The sequence below is a fragment of the Leopardus geoffroyi genome, chromosome B2, assembly GCF_018350155.1.
Source record: "Leopardus geoffroyi isolate Oge1 chromosome B2, O.geoffroyi_Oge1_pat1.0, whole genome shotgun sequence".
Taxonomy (NCBI): Eukaryota; Metazoa; Chordata; class Mammalia; order Carnivora; family Felidae; genus Leopardus; species Leopardus geoffroyi.
The window spans coordinates 54564404-54590027 of NC_059332.1; the positions used below are offsets into that span (position 1 = coordinate 54564404).

At 36.3% G+C, this 25624-nt stretch overlaps 1 protein-coding gene across 10 annotated transcripts in view; it reads left to right on the plus strand.

The window, feature by feature from the left end:
* The window catches only part of ZNF451 (zinc finger protein 451), an 89153-nt gene that overhangs the window by 23302 nt on the left and 40227 nt on the right, over positions 1 to 25624 (plus strand). For all 10 annotated transcript variants that reach the window (XR_006717290.1, XM_045498632.1, XM_045498631.1 and 7 more), the window contains 4 exons: positions 10708 to 10833; positions 15927 to 16038; positions 20986 to 21136; positions 22375 to 22501. Coding sequence is in view for 9 of the 10 variants with exons in the window: in XM_045498632.1 (XP_045354588.1) it covers positions 10708 to 10833; positions 15927 to 16038; positions 20986 to 21136; positions 22375 to 22501 (516 nt within the window). In the remaining variant the exon portion in view is untranslated. The remainder of the gene's footprint in view (positions 1 to 10707; positions 10834 to 15926; positions 16039 to 20985; positions 21137 to 22374; positions 22502 to 25624) is intronic.

Below are 25624 nucleotides of genomic sequence, written 5' to 3' on the forward strand. Positions count from 1 at the left end.
TTGACTAAATATACTTTTAATAATTTAAGTACACTTAAAAGTACAAATGGGTATGGGTACTTCATAATTTTTTAAAGCATACATGTATTTTGCTTTTTGCTTTAAAATAGTAATGGTGTTTGACATCAAAACTGTGTAAAATACACTTTCCTGATAGCCCTTAAGTCTGTTGAATTGCATATGACTTACCTTAGTTATGATTAGTATCTTTTTCTGTTAGGTTTGGAAAATAATGTTATCTTGTCATTGGATTTCTTAGAGGGAAAAATCTGGAGGAAAAGAAAAGTTAAATACAATTTACTAACAGATTATGTTGCTTCTAGATACAGAATTTCCATCTACCTTTATAAAGTATAAATGTTAAACTTCTGTTTTTGTAAGGGATTAATTTAAACCAAATCTATCATTCCCAAACAAAAGAGTGAGATCCTCAGTTCTTTTTGTCTTTATGCTGTCTTGTTTGTTAAAAATTGAAATTTCATGGGGCACCTGTGTGGCTCAGTCAGTTAAGTATCCTGCTCTTGATCAGGTTCAGATCTTGATCTCAGGGTCGTGAGTTTAAGCCCCATGTTGGGCTCTGCACTGGGTGTGAAGTCTACTGAAAAAAAAATTGAAATTCTGTAAATAATTTTATTACATGTGCTCACTGTAGAAATATTAGGAAATAGAGATAAAAAGGGGGGGAAAAAAACTCTCCAGACAGAAAGAAACGACTGCTATTAAGATTTGATTTATAGCTTTCTAGATCTTACTTAACATATTTTATTTAACAAAAGACAAAATTATTTTCACTTAAATACAAGTTAGGGAAAAAAGACATTGAAATATATATAGATGATAACTTCATTGATCGGCGGTATTGTGCCATTTTGTCATTAATTTGCCTATTTAATGATACTGTATGATTTTATAGTTCACATAGATGTTTCACATGAATGTTAGAAATTTTAATAGTATCCAGGAAATCTTAGCTCATTAAACTTGACTAGTAAGTGAAAGTATTAATTACTTTGGTGAAAATTTTGTCTAAATAGTAGTCACCCTGGATGTGACTCCTCATGATCTTTTATGATCAGGATTGTGAGTTCATGATCAAAACTAATTTGAAGTTCAACTGAACTGATTTTGAGGTGGTTATTGGCCTGTAGCAAAAAGAAAAATCAGGATAGTGCAGCTAGTTTTTCACAAGGCTAAATTTGTTTAATATGAGACTATTAAGGGAAATTTTAAAGGATCAGCCTGAGGTTGTGTCTTTACTCGTAAGAAATGGTGACCATTGATATTAGTTCCTTTAAAATGCCCTTACTTGGGGTGCCTGGGTGGTTCAGTCAGTTAAGTGTCCAGCTCTTGATCTCAGCTTAGGTCTTGATCTCAGGTTCCTGAATTTGAGCCCTGCACTGGGCTCCACGTTGGGCATGAGCCTACTTTAAAAAAAAAAAAAAAAAATGTCCTTAGTTGACAAAATAAGGGACTCCTATCCCGGGCTTTGCTTTTCCCTCTGCCCCCAGTTATGTTGACACATTGAATCCCATTATTACGGATTAGATCTCATAAGAGATTCTTCCTTTCCTGCCCAAGTTATACCTTACTTCTAGCTTGGAATTTTTGCTATAACTCAACTCTACTACATTAAAACATAAACATTTTGTCCTCAAAAATAAAAGAAGTCTTACTTTCACCTGTGCAGGCATTCCTTGGAGATTTTGCAGGTTTGGTTCCAGACCACCACAATAGCACAGATGTTAAGTGTGCAGTAGTAGTATGTCTAAAAAAATATACATACCTTAATTTAAAAATATTGCTAACAAATGCTAACCATCATCTGAGCTTTCAGTGAGTTTTAACCTTTTTTCTCGTCTTGCCTCGATGATGATGGCTTCTGAGTGACCAGGTTGGTGGTTGCTGAAGTTTGTGGTGGCTGTGGCAATTAATATAAAATTACAGTGAGGTTTGTTGCTTTGATTAAGTTTCAGAAACAATCTCTTAAGCGGGGTAATATTCTGAATCCTTTGTTGTCATTTCAGCAGTCTTCACAGCATCCTCACAAGAGTAGATTCTATTTCAGGAAATCTCTTTGCTCATTGATAAGGAGCTCCTCATCTATTTAAGTTTTATCATGAAATTACAGAAATTGAGTCACATCCTCAGGCTCTACTACTTGCTAATTCCGGTTCTATTGCTATTTCCACCACACCTGCACTTCCTTCCTTTTTCCCGGAAGTCTTGAACCCCTTAATGTCCTCCAAGAGGGTTGGAATCCATTTCTTCCAAACTCCTCTTAATATTGATATTTTGACCTCTTCCCATGAATCACAAATGTTCTTAATGGCCACTAGAATGGTAAATCTTTCCAGAAGGTTTTCAATTTTCTTTGCCCAGATCTCTCAGAGGAATCACTATGTATGGAACTATAGCCTTACAGAATAAATTTTTCAAATAATAAGACTTGCAAGTTGAAGTTGTTCCTCAATCCATGGGCTATAGAATGTGTGTTGTGTTAGCAGGCATAAAAACAACATGAATCTCACTGTGTATCTCCAACAGAGCTCTTGGATGACCAGGTGCATTGTCAGTGAGCAGTAATATTTTAAAGGAGTTCTTTTTCAGCAGTAGGTCTCAACAGTATGCTTAAATTCAGTAAATCATGATGTAAACAGGTGTGTTATCATCCTGGCCTTATTCCATTTATAAAGCACAGGCAGAGTAAACAGCATAATTCTTAAGGACCTTAGGATTTTAGAATGGTCAATGAGCGTTGATTCCAACTTAAAGTCACCAGCTGCATTAGCCCCTAACGAGAGTCAGCCTGTCCTTGGAAGTTTTGAAGCCATGCATTGACTTCTCTCTAGCTATGAAAGTGCTAGATATTATCTCCTTCCAATAGAAGGCTATTTCATCCACATTGAAAATCTGTGGCTTAGTGTAGCCACCTGCTGCTTCCCTTTGCACTTCACTGTTCACTGAGACAGCTTTTTAAGCCTTGTGAATCAACTAGCTTCAAACTAGCTTTTCTTTTTCCTCACTTAACCCTTCACAGAATTGAAGAGAGTTAGGGCTTTGCTCTGGATTGGGCTCTGGCTTAAGGGAATGTTATGGTTACTTTGTTATGGTTGCTTTGATCTGTCCATACCACTAAAACTGTCTTCATGTCAGCAATAAGGCTGTTTTGTTTTCCTATCATTCGTTTGTTCACTAGAGTAGTACTTTTAATTTCCTTTAAGAACTTGTCCTTTGCATTCACAACTTGCCTTTTTGGTCCAAGAGGCCAAGCTTTCAGCCTATCATGGTTTTCAGTATGCTTTCCTCACAGAGCTTAATCATTTCTAGCTGTTAAAGTGATAAATTGTGCAACTCCTCCTTTCATCTGGACACTTAGTGGCTATCATCAGGTTATTAATTGGCCTAATTTCAATATTTAGGTCTCAGGGAGTAGGCCTAAGGAAAAAGAAAGCGACAAGGGAATGGCCAGTCAGTGGAGCAGTCAGACAACGTTTACGCAGTCTTTATATGTAGTTCATGGCACCCCAAAACAATTATAGTAGTAACATCAAAGATCACAGATCGGCATAACAAATACAATAGTGAAAAATTTTGAAATTTTGAAAGAATTACCAGAATGTGACAGGCATAAAGTGAGCAAATACTGTTGGGAAAATCACATCGATAGACTTACTGGATGCAGGGCTGCCACAAACCTTCAGTTTGTAAACGTGGTATCTATGAAGCACAATAAAATGAGGTATGCCTGTCTGTGCTTAACTTTCATGGATATGTGTACTCAGATTTAACCCGTATTCTTAATCTGACTGCCATTTCTAGGACACAACTCAAATTTGCTTTGTATAAAACCCAAGTCTTCGATAAAAATCTAAAGAATATACCAGAGGATATAAGGAGTTCATAGTGTCCAGGGTGAGCAGAAACAGGATCACAGAGAGAGGCCATATTAGCCTGGCTTCTGAGGTTCTGAAACACCTTTTCTTCCTGTACCCAGTGTGTCCCTTATTTTGTAACCTTCCGACTCCTGATCACCCACAGATTTTTTGTGTGTGTCAGACTGGGATTTTAACCATACCTCTGGTTCCCAATTAAAAAACAAACAATATTCTTCATAAATTTTTTTCCATGGTCCCTGAACTAGGATATGCCTTTTAACATTTTCTGACTTGACAACTTTCTTCTTAATTCTATGAAAACCCCACACAACTTCCCCAATGGGAGAGGAGAGGGTATGGAAGAAAAACTGATGCAGAGAATGATCTAAAATAGAGGCAAACAGACTCTCCCCCTCCCCAGTGTATCTCTTGAGACCATCATATTCTTCTCCCAAAAAATAACTGAGTGGGTAGCATTTTCTTGCAGATTATTTGCTGTAACCATGGACTCAGTAGTATTCTTTAATAGTTTCTAATATGGAAGTTAATCCAGGGTGAGCACAGCAAGTGCTTCAAGAAAGATGGCTCTGAAGATCCTATAGCTGCTAACATTTTATTCTTTTTGTTTTCTCTTTTTGGCTTAAAACAACAGATATTTATTCTCTTACAGTTCTGGAGACTAGAAGTCCAAGTTTGGCCAGACCATGCACTCTCTGACCACTCTAGCGAAGGGTCCTCACCTCTCTCCTCACTTCTAGCGGTGGCCGGCAGTCCCTGGCTTGCAGTTTCATCACTCCTATTTCTGCCTTTGTCTCCCATGACATTCTCCCTGCGTGACTTAGTCTCTTCATGTGGCATCATCCTCTCTGTGTCTTTATTCTTACCATTCTTACCTTTAGAGCCAATTCCATTTCTAGCTTGAGAATTTACATATCTGAAAGTCTGACCGTAGAGAAACTCTAAGGACCTAAATGCTTATTAATACTACAGGCTTTGGGGAAGATTGGCAAATCTGGCCTAAGAAGAACACTCCTAGAATTTTGTGACTTCACGTTAAATAACAATTCAGTATTTTGTCACTAGTGGAATGGTGGAGACTCCCACACCTAAGAATATAGTGGCCCCTTTTCATCTTAATTCTACAGAAACATTTAATACACTTTCGTCTTTCCTGAAATGAGTTCACTTTCTGCCCGTGTTCCTGACAAATAACACTATAGTTTTGATTCTGCTTTTGAATCAGTAACAAGGTGGCCTGCAGTAAGTTTTTTTCCCCTTGCTTCTTTCTGATAAGTTAAAATATATTTCCGAACATATTGATTCTTTGAATTACCTGTTCTATTTTTGTGCAAAATAAGGTCTTCTGCGACCTAATAGGCAAAATCCCTAGTATGTGTTTTAATATCAGTAATCTCTGTTTTTCCAGTGCATGTGTTTTCCCAGAACCATAGAAGTATGTAATTCAGTAAGATCTAGAGGCTGCCCCTCATCTTGAACCCCTAAAAATGGAAATTCAAAGGATTTGGCTTCCTGGAGTGAGTGTGTGTTCATAAATAACCCATTACTCATGCCTGGCTTAAACCAGCAACCGTGATCCCCAAACCTAAGTTGTGATGGAAAAATATATGAGTATCATCCCCTGCCTCATATAATTAATTTTTGTCATTTTAAATGGCAGAAGTCTCAAAGTTGAAGTTCACTCTTTCTCTGGCTGCCATTCATTCCTTTTTAGCTACTCCTAGCAGATTGTCTTTCATATCTACTTATGTGCTTTCAATATAGGTAGCCAGAGGTGGGGTTTTTGGGGCTTGGGGTTTGTTTTTGTTTTTTATTTTTAAGAAGAAAATAGAAACTTTCCCCTTTGAGGGAAAGAAGGAAAATAAACTCAAATGTCTTTTGTTTTCAGTATCAGAGCTGTTAGGTCTTTTGAGTCCTTCAAAGTCATGAAAGATTAAATAAACAGATCAGAGTTAGCTGGGAATCACAGAAGTAATCTTTTGATTGATATAGTCAGCTAGTTCATTAAGTGTTAACGTAGGCTACTGATAACTAAATATAGGAAAAATAATTTTAGCAAACAATAATACCAACAGTCTTTATTTGTTCTCCAAAAGGTAATGTTCTAGGACTAGAGACTAACTTTAGAATGAGGTTGAAGAGATCTAAACAAATGTATAAGTGCTGATTAAAGGTACTAAATAATTTATCTTCCTAGCTTATGAGTATAGTTTGAATGGAGTAAAATTCTTACCTATATTTTGTGACTAATGGATTACTAAAAATTTTTCCCATTGGATATATAATCTGTTTCAGACTTTAATTTTCAGCTAGTTTTCTGCCCAGCATATGTTCAAAAATTTTAAGTTTATTTATTTATTTATTTTGAGGTAGCACACAAGCAGGGGAGGGCCAGAGAGAGAGGAGAGATCTCAAGCAGGCTCCACACTGTTAATGTGAAGCCAGATCAGGGCTTGAACTCGCAAATCATGAGATCATGACCTGAGCTGAAACCAAGAGTCAGATGCTTAAACCAACTCAGCCACCGAGGTGCCCCGAGAGTATATTTATAATTTATAATGTAAAGCAGAGAATCCTTAATTGTGCTTTAAAGGAAACTTTAAGAAGAATAAATATTATGTAAAATCTTCCTGAATGAGTATAACTTCAGAAGTATTTCAGAATGGTTATTTTGTAGTGGCCTAGGAAAAAGTAAAATGATAGTGAACCATCAATTCAAGGGCAGTTCTTCCTGCATTAGAATTACCTTAATCCAGAACATGGCCTTCTTTTTGTCCCCAGAATTGTGGTCCAACAACATATTTTTATAGGTAAACCCTAATTTATACCTTGTCTACCTTGTGTTCATGTGACCTTGGTTTACTTAACCTTCCAAGCACAACTTTTACTAGAGTTTAAAACCTAAAAAGTGTATCTGTTAGGAAAACTAACATACTCTAGGCCCATGTTTGATTATCGTTAACTTCCTTAAATTAAAAAATTCTTTTAGAATCTACTCTAGATTTCCTTCTCAAGGTAGTATGTACATTTTAAATAAAGAGGTATTATTTTTGTCTTCCCAAAGAGTAAATTTTTGTTTTTAAGACAGGTAAATATGTCTTTACTAAAGGATCAGAGCTCTGATAAAGATTTTTGTGACTCTTTTTCTAATAAGCTGCATTGTTCTATGCCTTGTAAAAGAATATTTTGGTGAAGTTAGGAGAATGTCATCTATTACCTGGTACAAGGGTATATGTAGGCTGGCCAAGTGGTCAGAAGTCAGCTGGAACTACTTGTACCCAAAGTGATTCTGTGAGCATTTCTTGTTGCAAAGATGCAGCTTCATATTGAAAATACCATTTTGACCTTTTTATGTATACTCACTTCACTGTAACTTTTGTGTACTTGGAAAGTCACACTTGATGTTTGACATAGTTGATGATGCAACTCTATCCCACTGTAGATAAAATTTGGGTTGTACATAAATGACTGATTTGCCTACAGAGTGATACAGAGTAACCCAGTCTTTCTAGTAGAAAAAAAATTTAATAGACTTTATTTTGGGGGGAAGTTTTAGGTTTACAGCAAAACTGGGAGGAAGATACAGAGATTTCCTGTATACCTCCTGCCCCTGCACATGTACAGCTTCCCTCATTATCAACATCCCCCAGCATAATGATACATTTGTTATAGTGAGTGAACCTAGAGTGACACATCATTATCACTAAGTTCATAGTTTACTAGGGCTCACTATTAACGTACATTCTGTGAGTTTATAAAAATTTGTGATAACAGGTGTCCCCTTTATAGTATCATACAGAATAATTTTACTGCCCTGCAAATCTGTACTCTGCCGGCTCATCCTCCCCTCTCCTCAACCCTGGGCAACCACCGATCTTTTTTACTATCACCATAGTTTTGCCTTTTCCAGAATGTCATATAGTTGGAATCATACACTATGTATAGCCTTTTCAGATCGGCTTCTTTCATTTAGTAATATGTATTTAAATCTCCATGTCCTTTCATAAACTGATGGCTTTTTTTTTTTTTTTTTTTTTTTGTCGACTCATTTCCTTTCAGCACTGATATTCTATCATCTGGATGTTCCACAGTTTATCCATTCACCTACTAAAACACATATTGGTTGCTTCCAAGTTTTGGCATTTATGAATAAAGCTGCTACAAATATCTAATTACACAGGTTACTTCACCCCTAACTACTATATATTTGCGTGTTCGTTTTTTATTTTTTTTAATTATTTATTTTGAGAGAGAGCACTAGCAGGGAGGGGCAGAGAGATTAGGAAAAAGAGAGTATCCCAAGCAGGAACCACACCAGCAGCACCGAGCCTGATACAGGGCTCAAACTTCTGAAACTGGGAAATCATGACCTGAGCCAAAATCAAAAGTCAGACGCTTAACCTACTGAGCCACTCAGGTGCCCCTGCATGTTGTTCTTTAAGAAAGATCATGTCATCTGTGAACAAAGAGGATTTTATTTCTTGATTTATGGTTTGTCTGGCAGTGATTGGGGGAAATTTTTAGTCATTGCATAAAGTTTTCTGTTCTTTCTCCTCGTACTTTTTTTATGTATGTGTAACATCTTTTGTAACAATTCTTGGATATTCCATTTTGTGTTTTTTTCCGTCTTTGTTTTGTTTTTTAGTTTTGGGAGTTTCTGTGGCTGTACTCTCAAGCACAGAGATTCTTTCCTCGGCAGAGTACAGTCTACTAAGGGCACTGTCAAAGGCATTCTTCATTTCTCTTATAGTGTATTAGATCTCTACCATTTCTTTTTGATTCTTTCTTAGGACTTCTCTCTCTCTTACTTACATTACGCATCTGTTCTTTCATGTTGTTAATCATAGTTGTTTTGAATTCCTGATCTGATCATTCTAACATCCTTGCCGTGTCTGCCTTTCTGTGCTTGCTCTGGTTCTTCAAACTGTGTTTTTTGCCTTTTAGTGTTCCTTATAATTTTCGGTGGAAAGGTAGATAAGATGTGTTAGGTAAAAGGAACTGTGGTAAATGGGCCTTTATAATGTGATAGTAAAGAATGGGGCATGGTAGCACTGTATAGTCCTGTGATTAAGTCTCTGACTTGTTGAGCCTTTGCCCCTGGACTGTGACCTTCAGCAGTGCTTCTCATTCCCTTCTTTCAATCGGGAAGGATGGCTAGTGTGGCCTGAAATTGGGTATTTCCCTTTCCCTCATGTGGAAGGCTAAATGGAGCTAGATTGGGTCTTTCCATTTTCCCAGGTTGGTTAGGTTCTGATAAAACTCCTACAAGGTTACCTTCTGGTAAAATAGTTGTTGGTGAGGGCAGACCTTGTTAAGAACAGAATGCTCCAGGGGCGCCTGGGTGGCGCAGTCGGTTAAGCGTCCGACTTCAGCCAGGTCACGATCTCGCGGTCCGTGAGTTCGAGCCCCGCGTCGGGCTCTGGGCTGATGGCTCAGAGCCTGGAGCCTGTTTCCGATTCTGTGTCTCCCTCTCTCTCTGCCCCTCCCCCGTTCATGCTCTGTCTCTCTCTGTCCCAAAAATAAATAAACGTTAAAAAAAAAAAAAAAAAAAAAAAGAACAGAATGCTCCAGGGGCGCCTGGGTGGCGCAGTCGGTTAAGCGTCCGACTTCAGCCAGGTCACGATCTCGCGGTCCGTGAGTTCGAGCCCCGCGTCGGGCTCTGGGCTGATGGCTCAGAGCCTGGAGCCTGTTTCCGATTCTGTGTCTCCCTCTCTCTCTGCCCCTCCCCCGTTCATGCTCTGTCTCTCTCTGTCCCAAAAATAAATAAACGTTGGAAAAAAAAAATAAAAAAAAAAAAAGAACAGAATGCTCTGGCATATTTCAAAATGTTTACTTTTCCTCTCCCCCTGCTGGAAGCATGAAGGGATTTTTCTCCAGTGTTTACTGTGAGAACCTGGTAGAACTCCTTGGAGGTAAACTCACAAAAGTGTGAGGGCTCTCCATGACTGGGTCATCCTGCAGTTGTTAACTCTTAGACTTATCCCACTGAGCCTCTCGCAATCCATCAGTTACAGTTGAGGTTTTTTGCCTTTATTGCTTCCTGCTGAGGTTTCCACTCATGGGTTTTTGCTCCATTTACTTGGGATTCTCTGTATTTGCCCCCTGTCTTTTTTGGAGTACCAATTTATACTGTGACCTCACTTCTCTGGTGGATCTAAGAAGAGTTGTTCACTTTTGGTTTTTTCAGCTTTTTACTTGACAGAATGAAGTGGTAGCTTATAAGCTCCTTACATGTTGGACTGGAAACTGGAAGTTAGATCTATTTTTTTAATCAATAATTTCTCTTAAATAAATATTGTTCTGGCATTGCTGAAAAGCCAGAATCAAGGATGTTTGTACTGTTAGACCTTTTAGAGGTGGACTAATGGCTTAATGGCATTACCTTATAGATCAGAAGAACAAAGCAACACCAAACTCTTCAATATCCAGATGATTATAAAGTAAATAAAGATGATAAATTGTCCTTAGAAGCTAGTTTATCTAACTTTTAGAAAATGAAAGATGTTGGTGGATAATTAACCTATAAAATACTACATGAAATACAGAATACACAAGACATGTTCTTAGAAATTTGCTGATGATAAAAGTAAATTGTTCTTGAGTGCCTGGCTGGTTCACTCAGAAGAGCATGTGACTCTTGATCTCAGAGTCATGAATTTGAGTACCATGTTGCGTGTAGGGATTACTCAAAGAAATAAACTACAAAAAAAGGTAAATGGTTCTTTAGTACAATAACGCTTTGGTAAATGGATTCGTTATCCCAAGGCTTGTTTTGTTAGTTAAAAAAAAATGAAAATGTTTTTTTCAATTATAGGATAATGTTAAGCATAAAGACTATATTGACCATCAGAAGGATAAAGTTGCTTTAACTCTGGCTCGTCTAGCCCGCCACGTCGAAGTGGAGAAACAGCAGAAAGAGGAGAAGAATAGAGCATTCAGGGTATGTGGTTGGTGTTTTTAGTTGGTGTTTTACCAAATTATAGAATTGTTTAGAATACAATTGTAAAGAGAAACTTGTCATCAAAAAATGTGTAATTGAATCCAGTTCAGTATGGACTCTAGATAGCTCATTAATTTAGTAGTAATTCATAATAACTTTTTATATCTCTGTTTTAATTTGTTAGATTCTGATCATATATGTATACAGGAGAAAAAATTGGGCTTTATTTTTGGGAATTAAAAATCATGGGATTTCTTACAGCAGATAAGCAATTAAGGGTTTCTGATTACTGTATCACAAGGGTGAAAAGAGTTTATTGGTGCTTTCATAGATGTAAGCTATTAAAAGAAAGGTTATTAGAAAGCTATTAAAAGAAAGGTTTTACTACTAAATAGAATCAGACCGCTTTCTCAAACTTGAGCCTGTCCCTTCAGATTAAATCTATTACTAAAAGGAAGGAATTTTGAATCAGGTTTGTCAAAAAGCTGCTATGTGGAAAATGAAGCCTAATTTAGAATATCTAATGATGTAAATCTTTTTCTTCACTTGCTTTAGAAGGCCCTGGATGAATTACTTAAACAATCCCTCAATACTGAGGCACTTGGCTGGCTCAGTCGATGGAACATGTGACTCTTGATGTGAGCATCATGAGTTTGAGCTCCACGTTGAGGGTAGAATTTACTTAAAAAAAAAAAAAAAATTTTTTTTTTTTTAATAAAAATTAAAAAAGAATCCCTCAGGGCTGACAAATGTCTGTTAGGAGTAGAAAGTTGATGAGTTGGGTAAATAAAGCTTCATACTAGGACTTTGGCAATGGAAATTGAGGGGTGCCTGGTTGGCTCACTCAGTATAACATGCAACTCTTTTTTTTTTTTTTTTTTTTTTGAGAGAGAGAGAGTGACAGAGCACACATATGTAAGGGAAAAGGGCAGAGGGAAAGCAAAAGAAAGAATCTTAAACAGGCTCCATGCTCAGCACAGAGCCTAATGTGGGGCTACATCTCACAACTGTAAGATTGTGACCTGAGCTGAAATCAGGAGTCAGGCCCTTAACCACCTGAACCACCGAAGCACTCCTACAACATGCAACTCTTGATTTCAGAGTCATGAGTTCAAGTCCCATATTGGATGTAAAGCTTACTTTAAAAAAAAAAAAAAGAAAAATTGAAATCATGGCACTGCCTGCTGCTTGTTTGGGTTTCAGGAGGTCACTTAGCTTTTATAGACTTTGTACTTTAATTTGGTAGGGATAGAGTTGGAGATAATCTCCCAGGTTGGGATAAGCACTATGACTTTATAATTTTAACATCTGTGTTTTGATTGCTTGTCCATTGGTTATCTTAAAGGAATTTGTATATTTCTATAGCCTCTATTTTAGTATCTCCTAATTTGGTATAGAATAAATTAATATTCTTTACATTTAGAAATAGATTTGTTTGGGGACTTTTACTTCATAATGTAATACCAATTAAACTAGTGCATAGTATTCTAGTTGTATGTTTAAAATGTTTAATGCATAGAGATATAAAAAAAAAAAAATAGGATCATTTCTTTCCTGGCAGAAATAATAATCAATTTTAAGGAAGATTTTTTTTCCCCAAAACTATGTTAAATGTATTGTTTATGGGTCATGGGGAAAATCTTGAGAGAGGGGTGATTTGCAAGCTGTCCTTTTCCACAGATTTCCTGAATGATGCTAGCTTCTTTTCCCAGGCAGTGTTCCCATATGGATAATAAAGCGTCTGTGATGAGTTCAGAATCTTATAGGCACTATGATAATTGGTGCTTTTCTCAAGGGTGGTTTCAGCTTCTACCCATATAAATGCTGATTTATTCTGTTAAAGACTTTACCTCAGCATTGAATGAACTTCTTGAAATTGTGAGATTCTTGTTTAATCAGTTGTGAAGAATAAATGTATCTAAATTTCTTTTTTCTTAAAATTTATTTTTTTTTCCAAGTTTATTTATTTTGGGGAGGGGGAGGCAGAGAGAATCCCAAGCAGGCTCTAGCATGGAGCCAACATGGAGCTCAAACCCACCAACCATGAGATCATGACCTGAGCCAAAATCAAGAGTCAGACGCTTAACCAACTGAGCCCCAGGTGCCCCGAGATTTCATTTTCCTTTTCTTTCTTTCTTTCTTTTTTTTTTATGTTTATTTATTTTTGAGAGAGAGAGCGAGAGTGGGGGAGGGCAGAGAGAGAGAGAGAGGGACACAGAGATTTCAAAGCAGACTCTAGGCTCTGAGCTGTCAGCACACAGCTGGACATGGGGCTCAAACCCGTGAACCTTGAGATCATGACCTGAGCCACCCAGGTGCCCCTAAGATTTCATTTTCTAAGGGAGAAAGTAACACAGATGCTTTAGTTCACTGTTTACTATCCATTCATGATTTTTTTTAATTTGGTTTGTATAGATAACTTCTTTTTTGTTTTAACTAGATGACAGAAAACAAAAATAAAGTACCCAGAAAGGAAGATAATGAAACGAAAATAAAAATAACTGTTGAGGAATTTTAGTGGATAACTCTGACTAAAACTAGATATAGTAGAAAATATCTTTCAACTATTCTTAGGCCTTTGTGAATTATTGATGTTTTACTGTTAAGGTGAATTGTTCATCTTTTGTGATGGAGTGGTTTTATAGAAAAAAAGAAAATTCATTAAAACCTTCACTGCATATGGGGTACCTGGCTGTGTCAGTCAGTAGAGTGTGCAACTCTTGATCTCAGGGTCATGAGTTCAAGCCCCGCTTTGGGTGTGGAGCCTACTTAAAAAGAAATTTTAAAAAATCTTGGGGCACCTCAGTGGCTCAGTCGATTAAGCATCCCACTTTTGGTTTCAGCTCAGTTCATGATCTCATGGTTCATGGGTTCACACCCCACATGGAGCTTTGTGCTAATAGCGCAGGGCCTGCTTAGGATTTTCTCTCCTGTTCTCTCTTCTCCTCTCCTACTTGTGTGCAAACACCTGTGCTCTCGTGCTCTCTCAAAGTAAATAAACTTCAAAATCTTCACTAGATAAATTACTTTCAGAGATAATGTGTTGACTAGTTGACCAGCTACCAGCTTTGCTTGTGGCTATACTGTAAGAGTTAAGATGACTTACAAAAAGGGGTATAACCCTAAAGTTTGTGGAAGAAGCTTCATGACAAAGGAAAAGTAGTGGGTAATTTGGGGATGACTTCAGCCAACAAGTGTTTTTTGAGCATTGACTATCACCAGAGAGTTCAAATTCTGTTATAAAAAAATGTCAGAACTTTTTAAAAATCTGTTTATTTTTAAATTTTGACAATTTAAAATAAATAGACTGTTGGCTGGCATGTAGTTGTACTTGATCTTAATCTAAGAGTTTTTATTGTGATAAATTTTTGTAAGGAACTATGATAAGTAGTTTAATTTTGTACATTAGAAAACGTCTTTGGATTCTATCAGAGGCTTACCATATTGCTTCTTTGGATGAACTAGCTTTGTTTTCCATAACATATTACTCAGAACACTAATACTGCAGGATATACTTTGGAAAAAAAATATTTGATAATTTCTTGAGATACTGCATATTCTCTGTGTGGAAAATCACACAGACATTGACGCTTGAAGGCTTTGGAAGTCCTGCACTAAAGGAGACTTTTAAATTTTGTATTTAAACCATTGCTTCTATACTTACTTAATTTGATTATAGGGAATTTTTAAAATCTCTATATAATGCTTGTTAACATCTTTGAGAATTAGTATTGTATGGCTGTACTTTGAACAATGTTGTATAGAAGATTTTTTTCAGATTTAAATCTTGAATCTCCCTGTTCCTCTACTTTTTGATAGAAAATCTTGTTGTATTGCTAACTAGGCCATTGATTATTCTGGCCTGTCTCTTACAAATCTAGCATTTGTGACTTTGTGATTTCTTTTTAAGAACAACTTTGTTGAGATGCAGTATGGTATACTAGTTAAGTGCATGGATTCTAGAATCAAATTGTGAGAGTTTAAATCCTGTCATTGTTATTTATCCGTGGGCAATTTATTTGACCTTTCTGTGTACCTCAGTTTTCCCATCATAAAATGCAAACAGTAATAGTACCTGTCTCACAAAGTTATTGTGAAAAATCTAAAATGCTTTTAGAATAATGGCATGATAAGTCATCAATAAGTGTTAATTGTTAGATATAGCATGATCAGACAGTATGCAAAAGATTTACAGGTAATATACAGGAAGAGTTAGAAACTAACAGTCTAAAGCACAAGTCTAATTTCATGGTTGGTCCTGGCCTGCCACCTTTTTTTGTAAATAAGATTTTGTTGGGACATAGCAATCCCCATTTGTTTACATGTTATCTATGGCTGCTTTCATGCAGAGTTGAGTAGTTGCAGTAGGGACTGTATGGTCTGCAAAACCTAAAAATATTTACTGGTCCGGCCCTTTATGAAAAAAGTTTGCCAGTTGTAGATCTAGATGGTAATAAATGCTTTATACTGGCATATACTCAGTACTAATGAATATCTGCTCTTATTAATACTATTCACTGAACAGATATTGAATAGGCTTCTGTATACTTCAGAACATATGTGGAAAATTCGAAAAGAATGTATACTGGTTTAAAAATGAAAATAATCATTCATATTTCCATTCCCAGAGATAGTCATTGACATTTTGTATATTTACTTTCAGCATTTGTTCCCCCTCTGCAGCAGATGTAGTTACATATAGCTTGAAATTAATATTTATTTATATTTGGCCTCGTTTGTTTAATACTATTTGGTGATCTACTTGATATAAAAATACATTCCTACTTCACTGAAAAAGTTTGATTAATGTTTCTAATTGACTTTCACAAAATATATATACATAATTAAACAGTACCCATTGTTGGAGATGTAGGTTGTAGCAAACTTTGTGTAAATACAGATAACATTGGAATCAGTATCTTAGAGCATGAACCTTTGTTTTGACTTTTCTCTTTGGGATAGATGTCCAGATGTGGAGTTACAGGGACAAAGGATAATCAGTATTTTCTGATCACTAGTATGTTAAAATCTTTTTCTTAAGGAAACCAGGTTAGTAATCATAGGTTAATTAATTTTCTTCTTAATATCTTTAGGAAAAAATCGATTTTCAGCATGCTCATGGGTTACAGGAATTGGAATTTATTCGAGGACATTCTGATACAGAAGCAGCAAGACTGTGTGTGGACCAGTGGCTAAAAATGCCAGGTATTCTTTAGAGATCAGAGTGGAACACTGAGGTTACTGAGCTTCCCTAAAGCCTTAATGCATTATGTCTGTATTATTCAGTTGCTAGTAAGTGCATAAAGTATTGAAATTTAGTTTCAGTAATTAATAATGGCCTACTTTACCACTTGTCTTTCTACATTGGCAAACGTGTATTTTGATTATAATAGGCCATCCTTGATCTCATTAGATACTGCTCATGTATTTATTCGTGTTATTTTATAGTTGTTACATGGAATAGTGCATGTGTTTTGGGGAGGATTTTTAATGGATTATTTGGGGTTAGGAAAGGCTTCTCTAATGAAATGGATTTTAAGCTGAGATCTAAAGAATTCATGTTTTATTTATTTATTCATCAATGCAGCCTGTATAGATATTTGGAAGGAAGTGTCCACATGAGAGTCTCATCTAAAGCATTGGGTAGCTTCTTCACTCTTTGCAGACCTTAGGTTCCTGAAAGAGTCACTATGGAACATTTTCCCCCCAACAGATAATTTGATGGAATCTTTTAGAGCCAGTGGGACAGTCACACCATGGCAGCTTTTCTAGCCTGTCTTGTAGACAAAACAGTGAGCCTTTTAAAGGCTTGGGATATCCACAGAAATCTTAGCTGTGGATATAATCCACAGAAGATTTCATTGAAAAAGCCATTAGAAATATCTGCTCATGCAGGGGTGCCTGGGTGGCTTAGTTGGTTGAGCATCTGACTCTTTATCTCGGGTCAGGTCATCCTACGGTTTCTTGAGTTCGAGCCACACATTGGACACTGTGCTGACACTGTGGAGCCTGCCTGGGATTCTCTCTCTCTGCCCCTCCCCACCTCTCACTGTGTGTGTGTGTGTGTCTCTCTCTCTCTAAACATAAATAAACAAACAAAAGAAATAACTGCATGCAGTACTCAACTTGAACCTAGATATCTTGTTATTCTGAAGTTGATTTCAGAGGGGTTTTCTTTGAATCAGATTACCACTGATGAGATAATTCCAAAGTTCTCTAGTGCGGTTTTTACCCTGTTATTTTGAATTGAAACGTTTGCATGTCTGTCTTTGTCAGACTCCACACTCTTTGGGGACAAAGACCAAGGTTTATAATTCTTTTTTGTATGAGTGTCTAAAAAGAATGCTCAGCATAGAGATAATAAATGCTGGTTGAATATTAGCCAAAGCAGGCTATAATCATTTGCATATGAATACAGAAAGAAGCCTAGGACTTGAGTTCCAAATGTGACTGTCATTCAACTAAGCAAAAGAATTGTTTGGCATTCCAGACCTACTTTAGCAAAAGATACTTAGAAATTGTGGTAAATGATTTTGCCTCTTGGGTTGTTCTTTGTAAGGCTTAGAGTAATAAAAACTTCCTCTTGATAAGCATTCTGTTCTTAGTGCAAGTTAATGACTTTAGTTCACTGGTTTCCCCTTAGCTACATCAGAGTCACCTGGGAGCTTTTAAATACATACCTTGGCTTCATCTCCAGAGATAATTCTAGGACATCTATAGTTTTGGAAAGATTCCTAGGTAATTTTGATAGAGAAATGGACTATTTCATCTATAAGATGTCTCTAAAAATAGTTTATCTCATGTGAATCTAACACCTTCAAGTCCTGTCTAGAATGCTAGTTGGCCTGGTAATATGCCCTTTTAGGCATACCCCTAGCCTCCAGGTTGGCACAATATTTTAATTCCTTGTAAAATGAATTCATGAGCATCTGTTTATGGATCTGTCGGAGCAGGTCAGGGGGGAACAAATGAGTCATTTAGCTGTGTCTTCATGTCTTGGTAAGACTTGTTGTATATATCTTCAGGTCACACCTGATTCATTGGTGGCTGATGAGCTTAAGCGTGGATTTAAGGTCTTTAGTTATACTCTTTTTATATGATGGTTTTGTTTTTTTTTGCTTGCTCCCTACAAAAATACTATGAAATGAAAGTTTGGGATCTATTTCTAGAACAGCTGCTTCAGCACTGACTATATTTGGTATGATGCTATTCCAGAAATTATCTTTAGAAAGTGCTGAGATATTTGGATAGGGTATAGCTGGGGAAACAGAGATGAGTCATTGTTTTCTTAAATTACAGAAAGTGAGATTCTACTTTAAAGTAGCGCTAAGGGACTTGTTCAATCTATTCCAAAGTATCCAGCTTTGTAATTCAGTTCTTTGATTAAAAGTAGTTTAAGTACTTTATTTATAATTACTCTACTAGAAATTAATCTTTTATAGATCTTTACAGTTAGGCCAGTTTGTATGCATTTGAATACTTCATAAGTTAAAAACAACACTCTCTCTTTTTTTTTTTTTTTTAATTTTTTTAACCTTTATTGATTTTTTTTTTTTTTTTTAATTTTTTTTTTTAACGTTTATTTATTTTTGAGACAGAGAGAGACAGAGCATGAACGGGGGAGGGACAGAGAGAGAGGGAGACAGAATCGGAAGCAGACTCCAGGCTCTGAGCCATCAGCCCAGAGCCCGACGCGGGGCTCGAACTCACGGACCGCGAGATCGTGACCCGGGCTGAAGTTGGACGCTTAACCGACTGAGCCACTCAGGCGCCCCAAACCTTTATTGATTTTTGAGACAAAGAGAGAGAGAGCATGAACGGGGGAGGTTCAGAGAGAGATGGAGACACAGAATCTGAAACAGGCTCCAGGTTCTGAGCTGTCAGCACAGAGCCCGACGTGGGGCTCGAACTCACGGACTGTGAGATCATGACCTGAGCCGAAGTCGGACGCTCAACTGACTGAGCCACCCAGGCGCCCCCAAAACAACACTCTCTATACTATTTAAGGAAAAGAGTTGTTTAAATTTCTGTATTTTGAAAAAAAATTTCTGTATTTTGCCTTTCCATGAGTAAAGCTTATTTTCTTTCAATTGATTGTTTTCTGCTATTATTTTTAGCCAGAGCCTTTATTTGGTTAAATAAAGATCAAAATGGAGCAACATCTAGAATGTGGATGGACGGTAAATAAAAACTGTCGTAATTGCAACTACATCAGAAAATTAAGGATAAAAAAATGCATTGTCATTTAATGCCTCTTTAAGATTAAAATATGATTAATGCTATGCTGTTCAGTGTTGGCAGAACACACTGATAAGCATTTTGGCAGTTTTTAATGGAGGCCTTCCCCCCATGAGGACTAAAACAGAAAAGCAGTTGAAACCTTAAGTTTGTATAATAACCATTTGGAGATCTTAAAACTAGATCTTAAAACTAGATGATGTTAAAAGAATAATTCATTCTATTTAAATCTTTAAGTGCTGTTTAAATCTTTAAATCTGCCATAAAGATAAATAACTTAGTTTTCTATTGTATGAAATATTCAAGGTATTGAAACAGTCCACAAATAATTATAAAAGGGAGTCAATAATCAAACCGTCTGTGTATAATCATGTGATATACAGTCAGAATCCTCCTGGCAGTTTTACCTTTCATGGTTTATACAGTGTGACTACAAAATTTCCATCATATATCATGCATTCGGAATTTCCCTGGGAACAAAATTTGGCCAGGGGTATTTGTCTACAAGAGTTGTGTGATTATAAAGAAAGAGAGGGGATGAAGAATGGATCAGGATAGAGGAAGATTAATTAAGAAAAAGAAGTGATGAAAAGGGGTGCTTGGCTTGCTCATTCAGTAGAGCCATGTGACTCTTGATCTTGGGGTTGTGAGTTCCAGCTCCTCTTTGGGCATGGAGTTTACTTTAAAAAGAGAGAAACTAGTGATAGGCAAACTTTGAAAGGAGAAAAAGAGGGGTGGCTGGGTGGCTCAGTTAAGTGTCCAACTTCGGTTCAGGTCATGATCTCAAGAATGGTTCTTGAGTTCAAATGCTAAGTTCAAGTCCTGTGTCAGGCTCAGTTCTTATAGCTCGAAGTCTAGAGCCTGCTTTGGATTCTGTGTCTCCCTCTGTGTCTCTGTTCCTCCCCCACTGGCACTTACTTTCTCGCTCTCTCTGTCTCTCAAATAAGATTTAAAAATATTTTTTTTAAATGAAAGGAGAAGAAGAGGGACAAAATAGAATAAATAGAAAGGAAAGAGGTAGTAACAATAAGTAAATCTCTGCTTTGTGTTCTGTAAATTTATTACTGAGATCTGCATTATTTGATATCCAGGTTGGAACTCATTGATCAATGGCTGGTTTCTTCAGAAAGTACCACTCTTATTTTCCTTGCCTCCCTGAACTCTCCACTCTTCCCTGCTCTCCCAGCTGTATTTTTTAACATAATTTTCAGAGAACCCCAATCTTTTATAATATAGCTAAATCTTCTAATGTGTTTAAGATCGTTACAAGAGAAAAAAAAATTAGAAGATCTTTGCCAGTTTATATAAATGAGAAAGAAGGGTAGGGGTCTGTGGAGCAACTGCTTTTCTAATCAGTATTTAATGTTTGACATTTCTTGGCTGTTGAACTTAAGAAAATAGAGTTTTTTCCCCCAGAGAATGTTACTTAAAGATGTTAACAGCATTCAGGACTCCTGACGGGCTCAGTCAACAGAGCACGTGACTCTTGATCTCAGGGTCTTGAGTTCAAGACCCACACTGGCTGTAGCAATAATAAACATACAAACAAACTTAATCCCTATACCTATTTCAAAAACAAAAAGAAAGGGCACCTGGCTAGCTGAGTCAATAGAGCATGTGACTCTTGATCTCCGGTTGGAAGTCTGAGCCCTACATTGGGTATAGAAATTACTTAAAAAAATAAAATCTTTAAAAAACAAAAAAAAGATGTTAACAGCTTTATTTGTCCCAATAACTATTTATTTTTAGGTTATCATATGTTTTATTAGAAAGCCAAGAAATTTTTAATTATAATTAGGATCACCCAGTTGATGCTATTTCATAGTATTTATTGTTTTGCCATAATTTTGGTTACCTGTCCAAAGGACAAATATCTGAAGTAGGAACTTAAGAATTTGTATTCCAATAATGCAGGACTCAAAACAGGCACAATTAATTCTGGGAAAAAAAGTTCATTCCGAAGAGGAGGCCAGATGCAGGTGTCTGGGAAACCAATTTTATGTCCCATAATGCACTGTAACAAGGAATTTGATAATGGACACCTTCTCTTAGGACATTTGAAAAGGTGAGTGTGGTACTCAGCATAGTGGATACTGAAGAGCAAATGTGTTACAAAGTGATTTCATGTGATGAAAGCATGATGCACTCATGCCATTGTAACCATAGCTTTATATTCCAGACAAATTGTTTTATACTCTTATGATAGTTATTTTAAATTTATATTTCTTAGGTTTCCTAGAAGGCCTAAAGTCAGATTTCTCTAGTTATATTCTTTTCTTTAAAGACTTGTAGCATTTAAGTATGTATTTATCCTAATATGTCTCATAAAATTTTGAACAGATTTTTACACTGATATGCAGTTGAATCCGTTGTAGAGAAATCCAGCCCATAAATGCAAATTTCAAGAGACACAAAACACTTACAAATATTTGGTTTAGCCTAAAGAAAGCTAATATGGTATTACAAAAGAAATGTTAAGAGCAAACCAAATGTAGCAAAATTAATAAATATTCTATTTATAAACCTATCTTATTAACTTACTGAATTTTTTTAATAGTAGAGCTTGAGAAAGTAAATATCAGGGAAAAGCAGTATTAAAGGTATTAAACATTCCTTCCTTCATAATCTCTCCTTCTAAAAGTTAAAGATGGAAATTGAGAATTTGGGGTCTCACAACCTTTTTCATTTCTAGATGTCTCACCCTACTTATGCATTAACCTACCTATAGAGCCTTTTGTACGGTCTTCAGCATTCTATAAATAACTAGGTAGCATACTATATCTAAAGAGTTTTTAAAAGTCTTTGAGGCAGTTTAAAATGACACATACTTATTAAATGAATAAAGTGAACATTAAAAGGATTAAAAGCCATTTTTAGGAAACAGGTGTGTGCCAGAAATCTTGACATGAGATTATAATTCTGTTGATTCATTTACAACTATTAGTAAATATTGTGGCAAATAAGGCAAAAAGGAAAAGATGATGGCTCTATAACTTTCAGACTAGAATTGTACCAGTTTGGCAAGACATGCTTAAATCCATTTTATTGGATCTTAGATACTTTTATGAAATCTTGAGCTAACTGTTGGTCACTGTTTGAAGGGATTGTGTGGCATTTAGGAGTCATTTGATATTTCTTGAACATGAAGAACGTTTTTAATATTTCAATAGAAGAGTATAAATTTCTGAGTGTGTTGTGTGTATGTGTGTGTAAACAAATAAGCAAATGCTTAACAAATGAAGCAACATAGTTTGGCTCCTAAAATGTGGACTTTTCTAATGCTACCTCTCTTTTGCCGAGTAGGTTTGATCACTCTCCATGTGATCCGACAATTACACTACATGGACCATTCGTCAATTCCTTTGCTTGTGTAGTATGTTACAAAAATTTTGTTACTCAACAGCAATATAGGGATCATCTTTTTGCTAAGGTAAGAGGATGTCCTAAGAGTAGGTATTTTTTCTAGAGAACCATGGAATTTGATGCAAGTGTTTTCTTGCTGCTCTTAAGCCTGCAGTCACTAGTGGTGCACATAGGGTCAAGAGTAAAATGATTGGAACATTAAATTTTTGTGGACAGGTAAACTTCATTACTGAAAGCCAGCACTCCTAAAGATTATCATCGAAGCCCTTCCTTTGATGGAGTTGCTCTGTGGAATTAACGTTCTTCAAGATGCTTATGATGAGAACTAGAACTTTAATCTTAAGTCTGCTGCCTTTCACTGCCTGTTGAAATGTTGGAGCCATCTAGTAAATTAAATAACAATTCCTTTATTAATGCTAGTGTTAAGAAATGTTTTATGTAACTCACATTAAGTGTTAAATCTCAAGAGAGACAGGTTGATTCATGGCATACACAAATCTGTATAATAGATGATTCTGTAGTGTGTGTTTACTGTATTTGAAATTATATATCTATAATGACTTATTAACGTTACAAAATGTTACTTGTGCAATATGTTCACTGTGGAGAAAATTTTTTTTCATTTTTAAAAAAAAATTTTTAATGTTTAGAGAGAGCACAGGTGGAGGAGGGGCAAAAAAAGAGAGTGGGACAAAGGATCCAAAGCCAGCTGTGTGCTGACAATAGGGAGCCCAAAGTGGGGCTTGAAATTAAGAACCATGAGATAATGACCTGAGCCGAAGTTGGACACTTAACCAACTGAGCCACCCAGGTGCCCCTTAAGTTTTTACTTTATGAACGCTCAGTGTTCATCATGACAAGTATACTCTTCAATCCCTATCACCTATTTCACTCATCCCCTCTAGTAACCATCTGTTTATTCTCTATAGTCAAGAGTCTGTTTCTTGGTTTGTGTCTCTCTTTTTTCCCCTTAGCTCATGTTTTGTTTCTTAATCATACCTATGAGTGAATTTATCGGGTGTTTGTCTTTCTCTGCAGATGGCAAGATTTCATTCTTTTTTATAGCTGAGTAATATTCCATTGTGTATATATACACCACATCTTCCTTATCCATTCATCAATCGATGGATACTTGGACTATTGTAAATAATACTGCTATAAATATATGGGTGCATTATCACTTTGAATTAGTGTTTTTGTGTTCTTTGGGTAAATACCCAGTGGTGCGATTACTGGATCACAGAGTAGTTCTATTTTTTAACTTTTTAAGGAACCTCCATACTGTTTTCCAGAGTGGCTGCACCAGTTTGCATTTCCACCAACGGTACACAAGGGTTCCTTTTTCTCCACATCCTCGCCAGTACTTGTTTCTTTTGTTTTTGATTGTAGCCATTCTGACAGATAAGAGGTGATATCTCATTATAGTTTTGCTTTGCATTTCCCTGATAATGAGTGATGTTGAGCATCTTTTCATGTGTCTGTTGGTCATCTGAATGTCTTTGGAGAAATGTCTGTTCATGTCTTCTGTCCATTTTTTAATTGGACGATTTGTTTTTTGACTGAGTTGTATAAGTTCTTTATATATTTTGGATACTAACCCTTATCGGATATGTCATTTCCAAATGTCTTCTCCCATTTAGTAGGTTTCCTTTTAATTGTGTTGATTGTTTCCTTTGCTGTGCAGAAACTTTTTATTTTGATGAAGCCCCAATAGTTTATTTCTGCTTTTATTTCCCTGGCCTTGGTAGAAATATCTAAAAAATTCTTGCTATGGCCAGTGTCAGAGATTACTGCCTGTACTCTCCTCAAGGATTTTTATGGTTTCAGGTCTCACATCTAGGTCTTCAATCCATTTTTAGTTTGTTTTTGTGTATGGTGAAAGAAAGTGGTCCAGTTTCGTTTCTTTTTTTTAATTCTATTTTTTTAAATGTTTATTTATCTATTTTGAGAGAGATAGAGGGATAGGAAGAAAGAGAATCCCAAACAGGCTCCACATTGTCAGGACAGAGCCTGACATAGGGCTCAAACTCATGATCTGGGAGATCGTGACCTGAGCTGAAATCAAGAATTGGACCCTTAACCAACTGAGCCACCCAGGTGTCCCCAGTTCCATTCTTCTCCATGTTGCTCTCCAATTTTCCCAGCACCATTTGTTGAGAGACTATCTTTTTCCCATTGGCTATTCATTTCTCCTTTGTCAAAGATTAATTGACCATATAATTGTGGGTTTATTTCTGGGTTTTCTGTTTTGTTCCATTGATCAATATGTCTATTTTTATGCCTGTGCCCCACTGTTACAATTACTGTACCTTTGTAATATAACTTGAAGTCTGGAATTGTGTTACCTCCCGTTTTGTTTTTCTTTTTCAAGATTGCTTTGACTATTCAGGGTCATTTGTGGTTCAATACAAATTTTACGATTATTTGTTCTAGTTCTGTGAAAAATGCTGTTGGTATTTTAATAGGGATTGCATTAAATTTGTAGATTGCTTTGGGTAGTATAGACATCTCAACACTATATGTTCTTCCTATTCATGAGCATAGAACATCTTTCCATTTCTTTGCATCATCTTGAATTTCTTTCATCAGTGTTGTATGGTTTTCAAAGTATAGGTCTTTCACGTCTTTGGCTAAGTTTATACCTAGGTATTTTATTGGTTTTGGTGCAGCAGGTTCAGTACACACAAAACAATCAATGATGATATATCAATAAGAAAAAGGATAAAAAACATTTCAATAGATACAGTAAAAGCATTTGACAGAGTACAATATCCATTCATGATAAAATCCCTCAACAAAGTAGGTCTAGAGGGAACATAACCTCAACATAAAAAAGGCCTTTTGTGAAAAACCTACAGCTAACATCATACTCAGTGGTGAAAAACTGAGAGCTTTTCCCCTAAGGTCAGGAACAAGACAAGAATGTCCACTCTCACCACTTTTATTCAGCATAGTACTGGAAGTCCTAACCACAGCAGTTGGATAACAAAAAGAAATAACAAAGATCCACACTGGTAGGGAAGAAATAAAACTTTCAGTATTTGCAGGTGACATGATAGTATATATAGAAAACCCTAAAGATTCCAAGAAACTACTAGAACTAATAAATGAATTCAGTAAAGTAGCAGGATACAAAATCAACGTACAGAAATCTGTTGCAATTCTATACCCTAATATGAAGCAGCAGAAA